We start from the raw sequence: 13,426 nt of genomic DNA, 5'->3' as shown, positions 1-13,426 counted from the left end.
CTCTCACAACACCTTATCAATGAGACTAAGAATCAAGGTGTTATATGCTCTTTCCAACACCTCCATCTTTTTTTATGCGTCTATCGAGACCGGTAATTGCGATTCCTCCTCGAGTGTTTTAGCAACTCTCATGTTGCCTAAGTGTGCTCTCATCTTCATATTCCACAATCCAAAGTCTTTCGTTCCATCGAACTTCTCGATATCAATCTTAGAAGTTGATTCCATCTCAAATCTTCAAAATAATTGACCGAATAAAAAAACTCACCAAAAAAATAAACCACGACTGTATTAGCCCAACTTGGCTTTAATACTAGTTTGTGGTGAAAAACTATCCACCCTAAATGAAAGAGGAATAATAACAATCGTAGTAGAATGTAGAACAATATCGTAAAAATAAAAAATAACGAAATAACGACACAAGAATTTTACACTGGTTCGAACGAACAATATTCAACGTCCTCAAGAGGTGATTTCTTTGAAAAAAAATATATCAAACGAGCTCTAGAGATGTTGAGGTTCGACCAAACCCTTCACAATATAGGACAAATTTGTGAGCATTTATTGAATTAAGTTTATGAAACCCTAATCCATAATCATAAGAAAAGTGTTGAACGAGAGAGAGAGAGTTTATAGACAGTTTCCAGTATCGTTGTCGTCGTCATCGTATAGAGCTCAATCAAAGAGTAGAAATGCATAAAATTGTTTGTTTCGTATGCAGATCTCGTTCCCTCCTTTTCTCTCCCTAAAAAAGGCCCATCTTTCTCCTCCCCATACATAATAGTTTTGTACAAGGACGAATACCATTACCAAGGAAGAAGAAGAAACATAATACAGAGGGGCAGGAAGAAGAGAGTCCAGGCGCTTCTTCTATCACACCATTTTCATGGGCGTCGCAGCTTTTCCACGGCGACGCCACAATCATCATCATTATCGCCACCGTCTTCGATTCTTAGCTCAGGCGATCTCAGCCATCTCCGGCGTTATTCTTCTTCTAATCGCTTTCATTTCAATTACCACCCCTTATCCCTCTGAAAACGAACACCTACACCATCCTCTCCAGCGCGAATCGGTATGTAAACCTCTCCGCCTCTCTTCATGCTTCGGCAAAATGATTTATATACTTGTTGGTTCTTTTCTTTTCAGTTGAAACCGGGCATTGAAAATTATGGCAATCAAACGTCTGGTGTTCCGGTGGGTTTTTTCTATTAACTGTTTTAAATCATTTTACTCTTGGATTGGATAATCTGAATTGAGGTCTGGTGTAGATCAGATATTGCCTAATAATATCTATTGATGATTGTGAATTGTGATGCAGAAAAGAAGAGGCCAAGGCCAATTAGATCGCCATCTATGGAGTTCAAAGCTTTCGAACTTATACTATGGTTGCAGCAATGCAAGCACAATGTTTCCGGGTGCTTATTATTCGAGCCCATCTCAATGTTGATTGTTTCCTTTAACCCATTTGTAATCTGGGCATTGTTGTTAAATAACAGATGCTGCTGTCATAACTCAACCAAATCGATACTTGTTGATTGCAACTAGTGGAGGTCTAAATCAACAAAGAACAGGGGTAAATTATTGAACCAAAAGAAATAAACAATTGAAAAGCACATGCATGCCAGTTTTATTGAATCAAATGCATGAATTGCAGATTACAGATGGTGTTGTTGCTGCGCGGATATTGAATGCTACTCTTGTTATACCAAAGTTGGATCAGAAATCCTTCTGGAAGGATGCGAGGTTAGGAATGGAAGTAAATTCGTGATAATATTCTTAAATATTCTAGAGAGAAGAAGACACAATAGCATCATCTGGTTGACATCTTACTTTTTCTATGTGTAGCATCTTCTCTGATATCTTTAGTATTGAATGGTTCATTTCAAGTTTGTCAAAAGATGTGAAAATAATTAAACAGCTTCCTAGAAGGGATGGAAAGATTTGGACTCCATATACAATGCGGGTGCCAAGGAAGTGCAGTGTTAGGTGCTATCAAACACGAGTACTACCTAATCTTTTGAAAAAGCATGTAAGTCTTCACAGTTCCCTTCTTACTGGATATGTACAAGTTGGATTGAAGAACTGGATTCAAATATTTTTACATAATCTTGATTATTTCTTTCTCTAATACTAGGCACTAACAAAAGTCACCTTATGTATCTATGCATGGGATCTTTTTCATTCTTCCCTCTTGCTAAGAAGAGGGGTGAGATTTGTGTCACAATCACGATCCTTTGATAAATTGTTAAAGATAAAATTAGAAGTGTTTTTTTCTTGTTTTGTATAAGATATTTTCAAGATAACAAACATATTATTTTTTTATCATGATCAAGTTTATAGTGTGATTTTTGTTGCTACATTTTGTTTACAAAATTAATTTCTAGATGATGATTCAAATTATAATGTTTTGCTTTGTTTGGTATAGATCTTTTTTTTGTCTCGTTGATGATTATTTCTTGAAAACATAACAAATGTTGATTTTTCATATCATGATTAACTTGAAAAATGGAAGTTCATAACTAAACAACCAAGTATCTGATTAATTGGATTAATAATAGAAACTGAAGCGGGATGAGAAAGATCAGTTATGAGACTTACCAATAATGCATGAAAGATGCTTCTTCACTTGCATCAAGAAAACAAAGTTGAAACTAATGATTATTGTATGAAATAGAGGAGTTCTTCGTAGAGTTTTCTGTCCTGGTGCCTAGGTACTCTCTGTTAGTTGAAAGGTGAGATGTGTAAATCTGGTATTCTAAGCCTACTTTACTATATTGGAAAAAGACATTTTTTGGCTGGATTTAGTTACTCCTAGGTAATATGTGTACCACAAAGTCGCCAGAAAGACAAATGGTTGCTAATTTTACATTTTCCCTGTTCTTTTCATCCATTTATTTTCCCAACAAAGTTTATTTCTTCTTAATCCATATCCCATATGTAATGCCCCAAAATCATTTTTCTGACCGAACATCTTCGGTCCTGGCAAAGACCCAGGACCAAAAAAATTCGAACCTAGGATCGAGAATTTCAAATAAGATCGAGGATCGTATGCACATATATATATATGTATTAAAAGGCTAAGGGATAAAGAGAGAAACATGCATGTGGAGGGGTCCATTCTTAAAATTAGAATATTATATATTATATTAACATGACCCTTTAATTAGCAGCCATTTGACCATGTTTTAGACAGCTCATGCTTTATCCAGTCCATAATTAGCCCAATTCATGCTATTACTTGCTCATTCTATTGCTTTGTACAGCTCATACTATGCCTTGTCCATACTTAGTCCAGTTCATGCTATGCTATGCCTTGCCCATACTTAGCCCAGCTTATGCTTTGCCCATACTTTGCCAAACTCATGCTTTAGTCAGCTATCTTAATTAGTAATAAGTTTTAAGAATGCCACATGTCCTCTACATTAGACATCCAACAGGCTCTCCAACCACCATGACTGAAACTATATATTTTTCAAATATTTTTCACAATTGATTTATTCCATTAGATGATATCAATTTTCCCTCTTCACTAAGAAACAAAAGTCATACATCCCTTAGAAGCTATTGAAGAACAATCATCCTTATCCTTCATAGCAAAGATCAATTCTTAGTAATTTCATGATCTAAGGCAAACTTTTTCTAAAATAATCTTTAAAAATCCACCGTGCTATATAATTTATATATTTACTATACATAATGCATACTTTTTTAAAGTATGATTTTATTGCATATTCATTTTTTATTGATGAACAGTGTTGAAAACCATGTTTTCCAAAATATGATATATTTTTACGAAACTCTAATGTTCAGAGTTATGGGATCATAATGAATACTGATGAATGAATTGACGGATTAATACAGGAGGAGGGCTAACCAAGATGAGTTTTGGTAGTCTAATTCCAAAATACTTAATTTAAATTTTATGAGACTTGACATTCTAAGATTAGCTTTAAAAATAACTGTAATATGGTTTAAAAGTAGGTTGAGACTTTAGGGATACACTCCTAAATCACTTAACCAAATACGACTCAAAACAGAGATTCCTCACTTCAGGATCAGCTCTGAAAGTTTATGGTCAAAATATGTGCTCAAAATGTAACTTTACCATCACTATGATAAACTAATCTAAAAACCCGCCCCATCCCCATTCGGGGACACAAATGCCATCCCCGCCCCATCCCCATTTGGTTTCAGGGAAAAATCGTCCCAAACGGGGCAGTTTAGTTCGGTTTTTGCGGGGCGGTTTCAAATTGTCATCCTTAGGTGTATTTACACAACTATAGTTTTTATATGACATGTGAAGGAGAATTAGAGTGGGGCAAGGTGCAGGGATGAGTGTGAAAGGAGGGACCAATACTGAACGACCGAGTATTTTGTGAGACCAAGACTGAACAACCGTAATTTGTATCAACTAAGACTGAACGATCGTATTTTGTAGTGAACAACCGAATTTTGTAGCATCATTTGGCTAACAAGTGAATTATGTGTATAGAACTTGTCTAGTAATGATAAAAAACACTCTTTAGCTTTCGCATATGTAAATAATTTATATATATATATATATGTTTAAACATTGTTTTGCTTCACTCATCTTTATCATAGTCTAAAAATTAGGATTAGGAATGTTTCTGGTCCAAATTCTTAACACTTTCGCACTCATACTTTTGCAATTGCAACTCCAATAAATCATCTTCAAATCTATAAGTTGTTTTAATAATGTTTAACATTAAATTGTTTTCATTATTACTATTGTACTGCAAATACATTAATGAGAGAATAATTATGAGATAATTATTCATACATTAATGATATACAGCTTATGTATCTTTATAAATTATTAAGTTGATATAAAATGTATATTTTTAATGAGAGAATAATTATGAGATAATTATTCATACATTAATGATATACAGTTATGTATCTTTATAAATTATTAAGTTGATATAAAATGTATACTTTTATTCTAATTACACTAGAATTATTAGAAGAGAAACTAGAGTCAATGCTGCTACATCCTTTGATGAGTCGGCCCGAGATAACTTCTTAACGGGGCTAGTAGAAGCATTGTGAGATCTGAAACGCATATAAAATGAGCAGATGCGGGAGTGAACTACAATAATAATCATAATGGAGAAGACCAACCACCAGTGTATAAACAATTTATGAACTTCAAACCATCATAATTCAGAGGAAGTACCGACCCAATAGTTGTTGAGGAGTGAATGAAATCAATGTAGACCATATTTGATTTCATTCAATGTAACAACTCAGATAAGGTTAGGTGTGCGTTTTTATGTTCAAAGATGATGCACGCATCTGATGACAATGAGACAAGACCACTCTAAACCTTAACTCAGTGACCTAAGAATGATTTAAGAAAGTCTTTTATGGTAAGTATTTCACCTTAAGCACCAAAAATAAATTGGCTCGAGAGTTCTTGGAAATTCGTCAAGGGGATGCCGGTGTAGCAGAACATGTAAAGAAGTTTAAAAAGGAGAAATATTTTGCACTCATGATCACTAAAAATGCTACAAAGGAGCTGGACCATTTTCTGGAGGACCTGAATGCCGCGATTTCCGGGCCTGAAAATGTGTTACTTTCTTGCATATATAACCGACATTGGAACCTTGCAAGCAATTTCTCACATAGCATTCTCACAAAAGAGTACACGTGGGGACTGGTATGTTATCGGAGTTTGCTGATAATTGTCACAGGCTAAAATTAGATCCGTGTGGCACTAAGCTAGATCGAAAAGATTCTAACTTAGTAACCCTTTTAAAAATAAGAAGAACTCAAATATAAGAACACTTAGAGAGAGAAACAAGGTTTGAGATTAAGATTGGATTAAATTGAATGAATACTTGGTGATTTACAAAGGAATACCTATATTACAACAACTATATTAATGATACTTCTCAATTACCATATTAATTATATAATGATGGATAGGTTGAATGTGATTTTGGTAATAGATAGAGTGTGGACAAATATCTTGCTTGAGTGTGGTTTTGGTTAAGTCTTGTTTGGTTGTTCCTCCGCTCTTCTCTTTTTTTAGAATGGGTCATGACTTTGATGGGCTCTACTTCTCTTGATTTGACCCTCACACAAATGGGCTGTGACATAGAGCTCAAGGTTTGGTGGACAGGCCGAAGCTCATCCGAGGTGATGAGGAGAATGGTGGGAGAGACCGCCCACATGACAAGGAGAAAGGTGGGGAGACCTCCCACACAGGAAACGACATACACAATAATTTAGGGAGGTAAGCTGACGACTTGAGTAAATCAAGAGTTTGTCATATTTGTGGTGCTCACAATCACATAAAGTTTATGTGTCCGTTAAGGGGAAAAAAGTTGCAGCAGTTAAAGAACCGAGTCTTCCGATGAAGAGGAAGGTACTCGAATAGGATCCTTGAGATTGTTCAATGCCCCTCAAAGACCTTGCACCCTCTTTGGACTTTCTTGGGTACTTCTTTTTTCCCCTTGGAACAGTCCTCATCATCCTTCCTAGCAAAAGTGGCAAATGTCCCTTTACCACGTTTGCGACCTCGGCTTAATCTCATTGCCGAGAACATGTCTATTCTCTCTGATTCTCTCCTTGTTGGTATCACCCTAGTCTTTCTGTGATACAAAATGATTAAGGAGTCAGAATGAAGCATTAAACAAGCGCGTACTTGATCGAACCATTGTAGTCCCAACACTATATCGTAGTCTTCCATTGGGACTAATGTAAACAAGACTGTCCCATACCATTCTCCGATCCTGGTGTGCACTTTCTTAGCCTCCCCGGCCACCGATTTGGCTATATCAAATGACTTGACCGTCCCCCTTAATGGGTTGATGCGAATGCCCAACGCTTTGATCACTCATTCACGCATGAAGTTGTGAGTAGCCTCTGTATCCAGTGCCTTAATGCGCCTCCCTCGATCAAAGCTTCCACGAACATCGAGCCCTTTATTGTTCTCTCAACCGGCTCCGCAACATTAGTCTTTACAGCATTGAACAGTCTCAAGGATCCCACTCGAGTCCCTTTCTCTTCCTCGGAAGACTCGGTTCTTTTAACTGCTGCAACTTTTCTCCCTTGAACGGACACATAAATTTATGTGATTGTGAGCACCACAAATATGATAAACTCTTGGTTTACCCGAATCGTCGGTTTGCCTCTCTAAGTTGTGTGTATGCCCTTTCTAGGTGGGAGGTCTCCCCCACCTTTCTCTTTGTCATGTGGGCGGTCTCTTCCCCCACCATTCTCCTCATCACCTCGGATGAGTTTAGGGTTTATGTCACGACCTATTTGTGTGAGGGTCTAATCAAGAGAAGTAGATGTCCATCAAAGTCATGGCCAATTCCAAAAGAGAGAAGAGTGGAGGAACAACCAAACAAGACTTAACCAAAACCACATTCAAACAAGATGTTTTGTTTACACTTCATCTATTACCAAAACCACACTCAACCTATCCATTATATAATTAATATGGTAGTTGGGAAGTATCATTAATATAGTTGTTGTAATTAGTCTTATAAATAACTCAAAGACATTCAAATCACCTAGTATTAATTCAATTTAATACAATCTTATTCTCAAGTTTTGTTTCTCCCTCTAAAGTTTTGTTTCTCTCTCTAAATGTTCTTACATTTGAGTTTTTCTTGTTTTTAAAAGAATTACTAAGTTAGAATTTGTTCGATCTAGCTTAGTGCCACACAGATCTAATTTTTAGCCCGTGACACGATGCTGATCTTGCAGGCTGCATCCTTCTTTGTTGTTGTTGTTGAGGGCGTTCTGGATATACTGTTGTGGGGAGCATTCTGATGATATGTCTGTTGAAAGAGCATTTTCATCATTGACCATTGAGAATCTCTCTTTTGATAGCTAGCCCTTTTGGACTAAGCCTTCTTTACAATTTCCTGATTGTTCTTCTCAGTCATCAATGCCCTATCAATTGTTTCTCGCATTGTAGAGGAATTACTTAATTAGATGTTGTGACGGATAGTAGCATTCAGGCTTGTAGAATTATCTTGGAAGGAACAATTTCAAGAATGAAAAATTCCAAGAATAAAATGTTATCAGTAACAAATCAATTATAATTGATTTGATCTTTATTTTATTGATATGTAATTTTCACTATTTAAGCACTAGACTGCTGACTCATTATGTATTTTATTTGACCGCAATGTTTCTACTTGCCCCGTTGAGAAGTTATCTCAGGCTAACTCATCATGTATTAGCATTGACTATGGTTCCTCTTCTCATGATTCTAGTGTCATTAGAATAAAAATATATATTCTATATTAGCTTAATATTTTATAAAGATACATAAGTTGAGTTGCTAAATGTATCTCATTAATGTATTAATAATTATCTCATTATTAATGTATTTGCAGGACTGTTATAGTCATAATGAAAACAGTTTAATGTTGGACATTATTAAAACAACTTACAGACTTTAAGGTGAGCTATTGCAGGTGCAATTGCAGAAGCATGAAAGTACTAAGGATTTGGACAATTGCTCTGATACCAACTGAAACATCTTCTATTTCTTTCAAAATTTTAAAGGGTCAAATGTATCTGGATTCAGTTTTTCTTTCTTTCCAAATCTGATAATCCCTTTACAGAGTCCATTGTGATATCCTCTCATTTCCAAATAGGTATGGGTAGTGGGCATAGAAGTCCAGAGGGCCTTTGATAATGTCCATTGTGATATCCTCTCATTTCCAAGTTAGGCACTCACTAACAAATTTCATAATGTCCTTCTTCATTCCTAACCACCAATATAGCATTTGCAGTCCTTAAACATTTTAGTACTTCCTGGATGAATAGAGTAAGGAGCTGTATGTGCCTCAGTCATTAATTCATGTCTCAAGGAATCCACCGAAAACACCCATAATCTGTCATTGTGGTACACTAGATTGTTCTTAGTTGTATACAAAGAAGTACATTTACTCTCATTCTTTGACTCCATAGGGATAATTAGGGATCTTGTGCCTATCCCAACCGAATTCTTTATATCAGGTCCGAAACAATTGCTAAGGTTGCAAGAATACATTCATGCCTTGGCTTTATCACCACAAGGTTTAACCTTTCAAATTCCCGAATACAAGGAACTCTAGGAAAAAATATCTTCCCTAAAAAAAAAAAAAGATGTTTTAGAGAGAGTGAGCCAACAGAACAAGGGAATCACCTAGGTAGGCTCGCGACAAGTGAGTTTGGCAGCCAAAATATCATAAAGAATGGAAGGAAATTTGGTACTCATGGGAGTTAAGAAAAAGTTTGTTGGCTACAACGTTATACATCCTTATCACGTGCTTTAAGAGGAGAGAGGGAAGACATTAAGTTTTTTTTGGCTTCAAATATTGTTTTTACATAGCCCATCACTTTATTACTGTCAAATTTCCCGATGCTTGTTTTACATGAGTAACTTCATTATCTGTTTTTACTACATGCATTTGAATGTCTTTACCATCCTCCTTACCAGACATGATATATTTGATAATTGGCAGGCTGTTCAGCTCAACAAGTTTGACTACAGACTTGCTAATAGATTAGACACAGATCTACAGAAGCTTAGATGCAGAGTTAACTATCATGCACTTAAATTCACTGATCCTATACTTGAAATGGGTAAATATTTGGTCCATCAAATGAAGATGAGAAGTAAACATTTTATTGCTCTCCATCTAAGGTATTTCTCTGTCTTTAACCTCGGGTCTACTGGTTCTTGTTTATGTGACTGATTGCTCCTTGTTTTTCTCCCTAGGATCATTGTAATCATCTATTCTATGAATTTTCCACCCGATATTAGGAAAAAAAGATAGAAGAGGAAATACATTGTCATCTTGGGGTGTTGTGTATGTATATTCAGACAAGCCTACCTTCATGGATACCTTTTGAGCTTGGGCTGTGGTGACTCAATGGTTTAATCAGGGGTATTTGTTGTCAATTTTCCTTATTTTCTCAAGAAAAGGTCTAGGTTAGCCATTTTTAAGGGGCACTTAAAACCAAGATATTGGAGCTGTATGTGCAGGGAACATGTTTCTTAAATACTTCTACTTTAACTATGAGAAGATTATATAATGAAAGTGATTGTTTGTAATTTGTGTGCCTGTTGAAATTGATATATTGAAAAAATGTCAATGTTAAAATTGGAAGTGGTTTTTTTTTTTTGGTATAAGATTTTTCCTAGATCAGATTAATTTTTAGATCATATAAGATTTTACCAGGATGATAGTCAAATTAATTTTTAGATCATAATTCAGATTATAGTGTCATTTTTGTTGCTTCATTTGGTAGACCAATTGTTTTTTAGATCACGATTTAAATTGTAGTGTAATTTTACTGTCATTTGGTATGGATTTTTTTTTCACGATCAGTCTAATTTTTGGATGATCACAACAAGATCAACGTGAAAAAGCATGATAAGAAAACAACCCAATTGTGTTTTTTTGTCATATTTTATCATATTTTTGCCTAAAACTTGACATGTTTGAACTTATTGTCCTGTTTAAAAAGATGTACATGTTATATGAACTATATAAAGTTTTCTGATGCAAGTAAATGTTTGTTATCACAGGTTTGAACCTGATATGCTTGCATTCTCAGGATGTTATTACGGCGGAGGAGACAAGGAAAGACAGGAACTTGGAGCAATAAGAAAGAGATGGAAGACTTTACATGTAAGATGCAAGATAACATGTTTTTGTAACAAAAATTACAAGTGTTTCCAAACGGGGTTGTCACAGATGTTTGCATTGGACAAATACATATAACTGCAGTATTTTCTTTTCTTCATGGGTATGCATAACACATATTTGGATATTCTTCCCAATTTATTTACAGATGAGCAACCCAGATAAAGGGAGGAAGCAAGGAAGATGCCCGCTTACTCCTGAAGAAGTAGGTGTGATGTTGAGTGCACTAGGATATGGGAAAGATGTTCATATTTATGTAGCATCAGGTGAAGTTTACGGAGGGGAGGAGACTTTGGCCCCCCTAAAAGCTCTCTTTCCCAACTTTCATTCAAAAGATACCATAGCTAGCAAGGAAGAACTTGACAAATTCTCAGGATTCTCTTCTCGCTTGGCTGCACTAGATTTTATAGTCTGTGATGAAAGTGACGTATTTGTTACCAATAATAATGGTAACATGGCAAAAATCCTTGCCGGGCGAAGGTATTATATATTATTTTCTCATTTCTTTCGTTTTATGTTCTTCTTCTGAGGGTGATTAGTTTTCTGGTAAGACCGAGGAAGACGAACAACCGAGAGAGAGGGAGGACTTAAAGAGAATTTGTAGGTATGACCTTATAAGAGAAGGATACATATCCATTCTCTTCCTTTTGTGAAGAATGAGTAGCAGTTGGTCCTCCTAAATAGCCTAGCTCTAACAAACTCTGCCAGGTCACACAATAACAGAAAAGGGAATCTAAGAAAATAAAATATGAGTCAAGTTACAAGGGTTTTGCTTTACTAAAACCAAACCTAGGATAGTTTTGTGCATTATATTAGTTTTCTGGTTATGAAGTCAATGTTGGGTTGGGATTTGTTTAGCCTATCAATATTTTGTGGGTGATGAATTGAACACTCATTCACTAGATGATCATATATGTCTTATTTTTGGTCTAAATAAAAATGATTTCAGGAGATATTATGGGCACAAGCCTACAATTCGTCCAAATGCAAAGAAACTATATCGATTGTTCTTAAATAGAGGCAACATGACATGGGAAGAATTTACATCTGGTGTTCGTAAACGCCAAAGAGGGTTCATGGGGGAGCCGCGTGAGGTGAGGCCAGGTAGGGGTGAATTTCACGAGAACCCAGCTACATGTATATGCGAAGTTTCTGAAAGCAATGAAGAAATAGAATCTGGTTCGAGAAAAGTAGGAAAAATAAATTCAGTAACAAGAAAAGAAGATGAAGAAGTCAAAACAGTTGTAGATGATCAGAACGATACTGAAGAGCCAGAGTTGTCAGATCATGATGATGACGATGATGAGCAGCACCAGGGCGACTTTTTACAAGATACAGATAGATTATTAATCAACAACACAAATTTGGACTATGATGGTTCTGCATCTGATGAACCTGAGTTGGAAACAATGCTCTCTGATTAAGTGAAAAAGAATAAGTCCCTCATTCGTTCAAGATTTGGGTAGCTCGAGTGGTAAGAGTCTCGAACCAAGGTCGAGATATTAAGTTCGATCCCTAATGAAAACACAACATGATTGAAGGTGGGGTCATTTTCTTAATTCACTTCAATGGCTCTTCAGTTCATTTGGAATTGATGCTATTTGTCCAATGACAATCATGCCATTTGCCTTGAATTAATTTTGCAGATAAAGTCAGGATGATGGATGGGGATAGGGGCAGTTTTTGGGTTTAATAAGACATCTTGCTAGCACATACATTAGCTTTTAGTGATGAGATAGATAGATATGTAAATTTCTTAGAGAGGATGATGTAAAGATGTATTAATAATTCAAAAACCTTATTTGGAGTCTTATTATATATATTTATTTTGAACAAATAATTTAAGAGATAATTGGTATTTTGATGTTTAGGGAGTTATTTTGATTGTTTGATGATGTGATTGAGAGTATTTATAAAAAAAATCATAAAAAGAGCTCATATCAAGAGGCCTTAAAAAGATCTACAATCTTAAGTTTAGACAAAACTATTACCTATTAAAGTTGATGTTTTTTAAATCTTTTACAAATAATAATAGTAATGGTTTAATGATTAACAAGATAAATTATATAGACTTTATCTTTGGTGTTATTCCTTGTAAGTATTTTTTTTAATTAAAAAAAACTTGAAAGAATTATTAAAGGGACAATGAATAAGAATGAATCAATTAATCTTGGAACAAATCAGTTATGTTTGTCAATTTCATTCATTCTTTTCAAATTTTGTATTACCAAAATTTGTCAATTTGTCATTTAATTGATTTGTTATTTTCATTGTAATCATTAGGAAGGTTCAATTCAACACGTAGCCAAATTATATATCCTTTTATTTTATTTAGGAAAGAAACTTCTTATATACTGGCAAAAACATTGTGTCAATTTTGTCACATTATTACCCCCATTATTATTATTAGTACTAGAGGAAATTTCTTATATTTGTCAATTTTTTAATATACATGAAATGACCGTTTGAGTCTATCTAGAGAATGTTGTGCAACATTATTTATTCATGTCAATATTAATTATTTCAATGTTAGGTGTAATTTTTTTTTTATTTTGAAATAAGAAGACTTTTTGTTATTATTATTTCTCACAAAAATCCATCGTGTTATCTATCACCGACTTTTTTTTAGAGTAGAAAATATTTTATAATTCACATTTAAATTAATTAAATTTTTTTCTTTTTTTATTATGATTAAACCAAAATGTTAAATTATTTAACTCATCTCTATCCATCGATTAAATTACTCA

General features: G+C 34.8%; 1 protein-coding gene across 2 annotated transcripts; it reads left to right on the top strand.

Moving 5' to 3' along the window:
• The first annotated feature begins 607 nt into the window (after positions 1-607).
• Positions 608-12,498, top strand: LOC124932626 (O-fucosyltransferase 16-like). Of its 2 annotated transcripts, XR_007098769.1 has the most exons (11): positions 608-1,069; positions 1,144-1,191; positions 1,316-1,412; positions 1,494-1,570; positions 1,652-1,740; positions 1,843-2,026; positions 9,492-9,673; positions 10,562-10,664; positions 10,828-11,159; positions 11,629-12,220; positions 12,326-12,497. XR_007098769.1 is itself a non-coding variant. In XM_047473285.1 (10 exons), the coding sequence occupies exons 1-10, from the start codon at positions 884-886 to the stop codon at positions 12,101-12,103; spliced, it is 1,773 nt and encodes a 590-aa protein (XP_047329241.1). In that variant the 5' UTR covers positions 608-883; the 3' UTR covers positions 12,104-12,498. The 2 variants fall into 2 exon arrangements, 1 of the variants encoding a protein (XP_047329241.1); XM_047473285.1 differs by having other exon boundaries at positions 11,629-12,498.
• The last annotated feature ends 928 nt before the right edge of the window (positions 12,499-13,426 follow it).

This window comes from Impatiens glandulifera, chromosome 3 (genome assembly GCF_907164915.1).
Source record: "Impatiens glandulifera chromosome 3, dImpGla2.1, whole genome shotgun sequence".
Taxonomy (NCBI): Eukaryota; Viridiplantae; Streptophyta; class Magnoliopsida; order Ericales; family Balsaminaceae; genus Impatiens; species Impatiens glandulifera.
The sequence above is the reverse complement of the archived record's forward strand: the minus strand, read 5'-3'. Positions and strand labels throughout refer to the sequence as shown.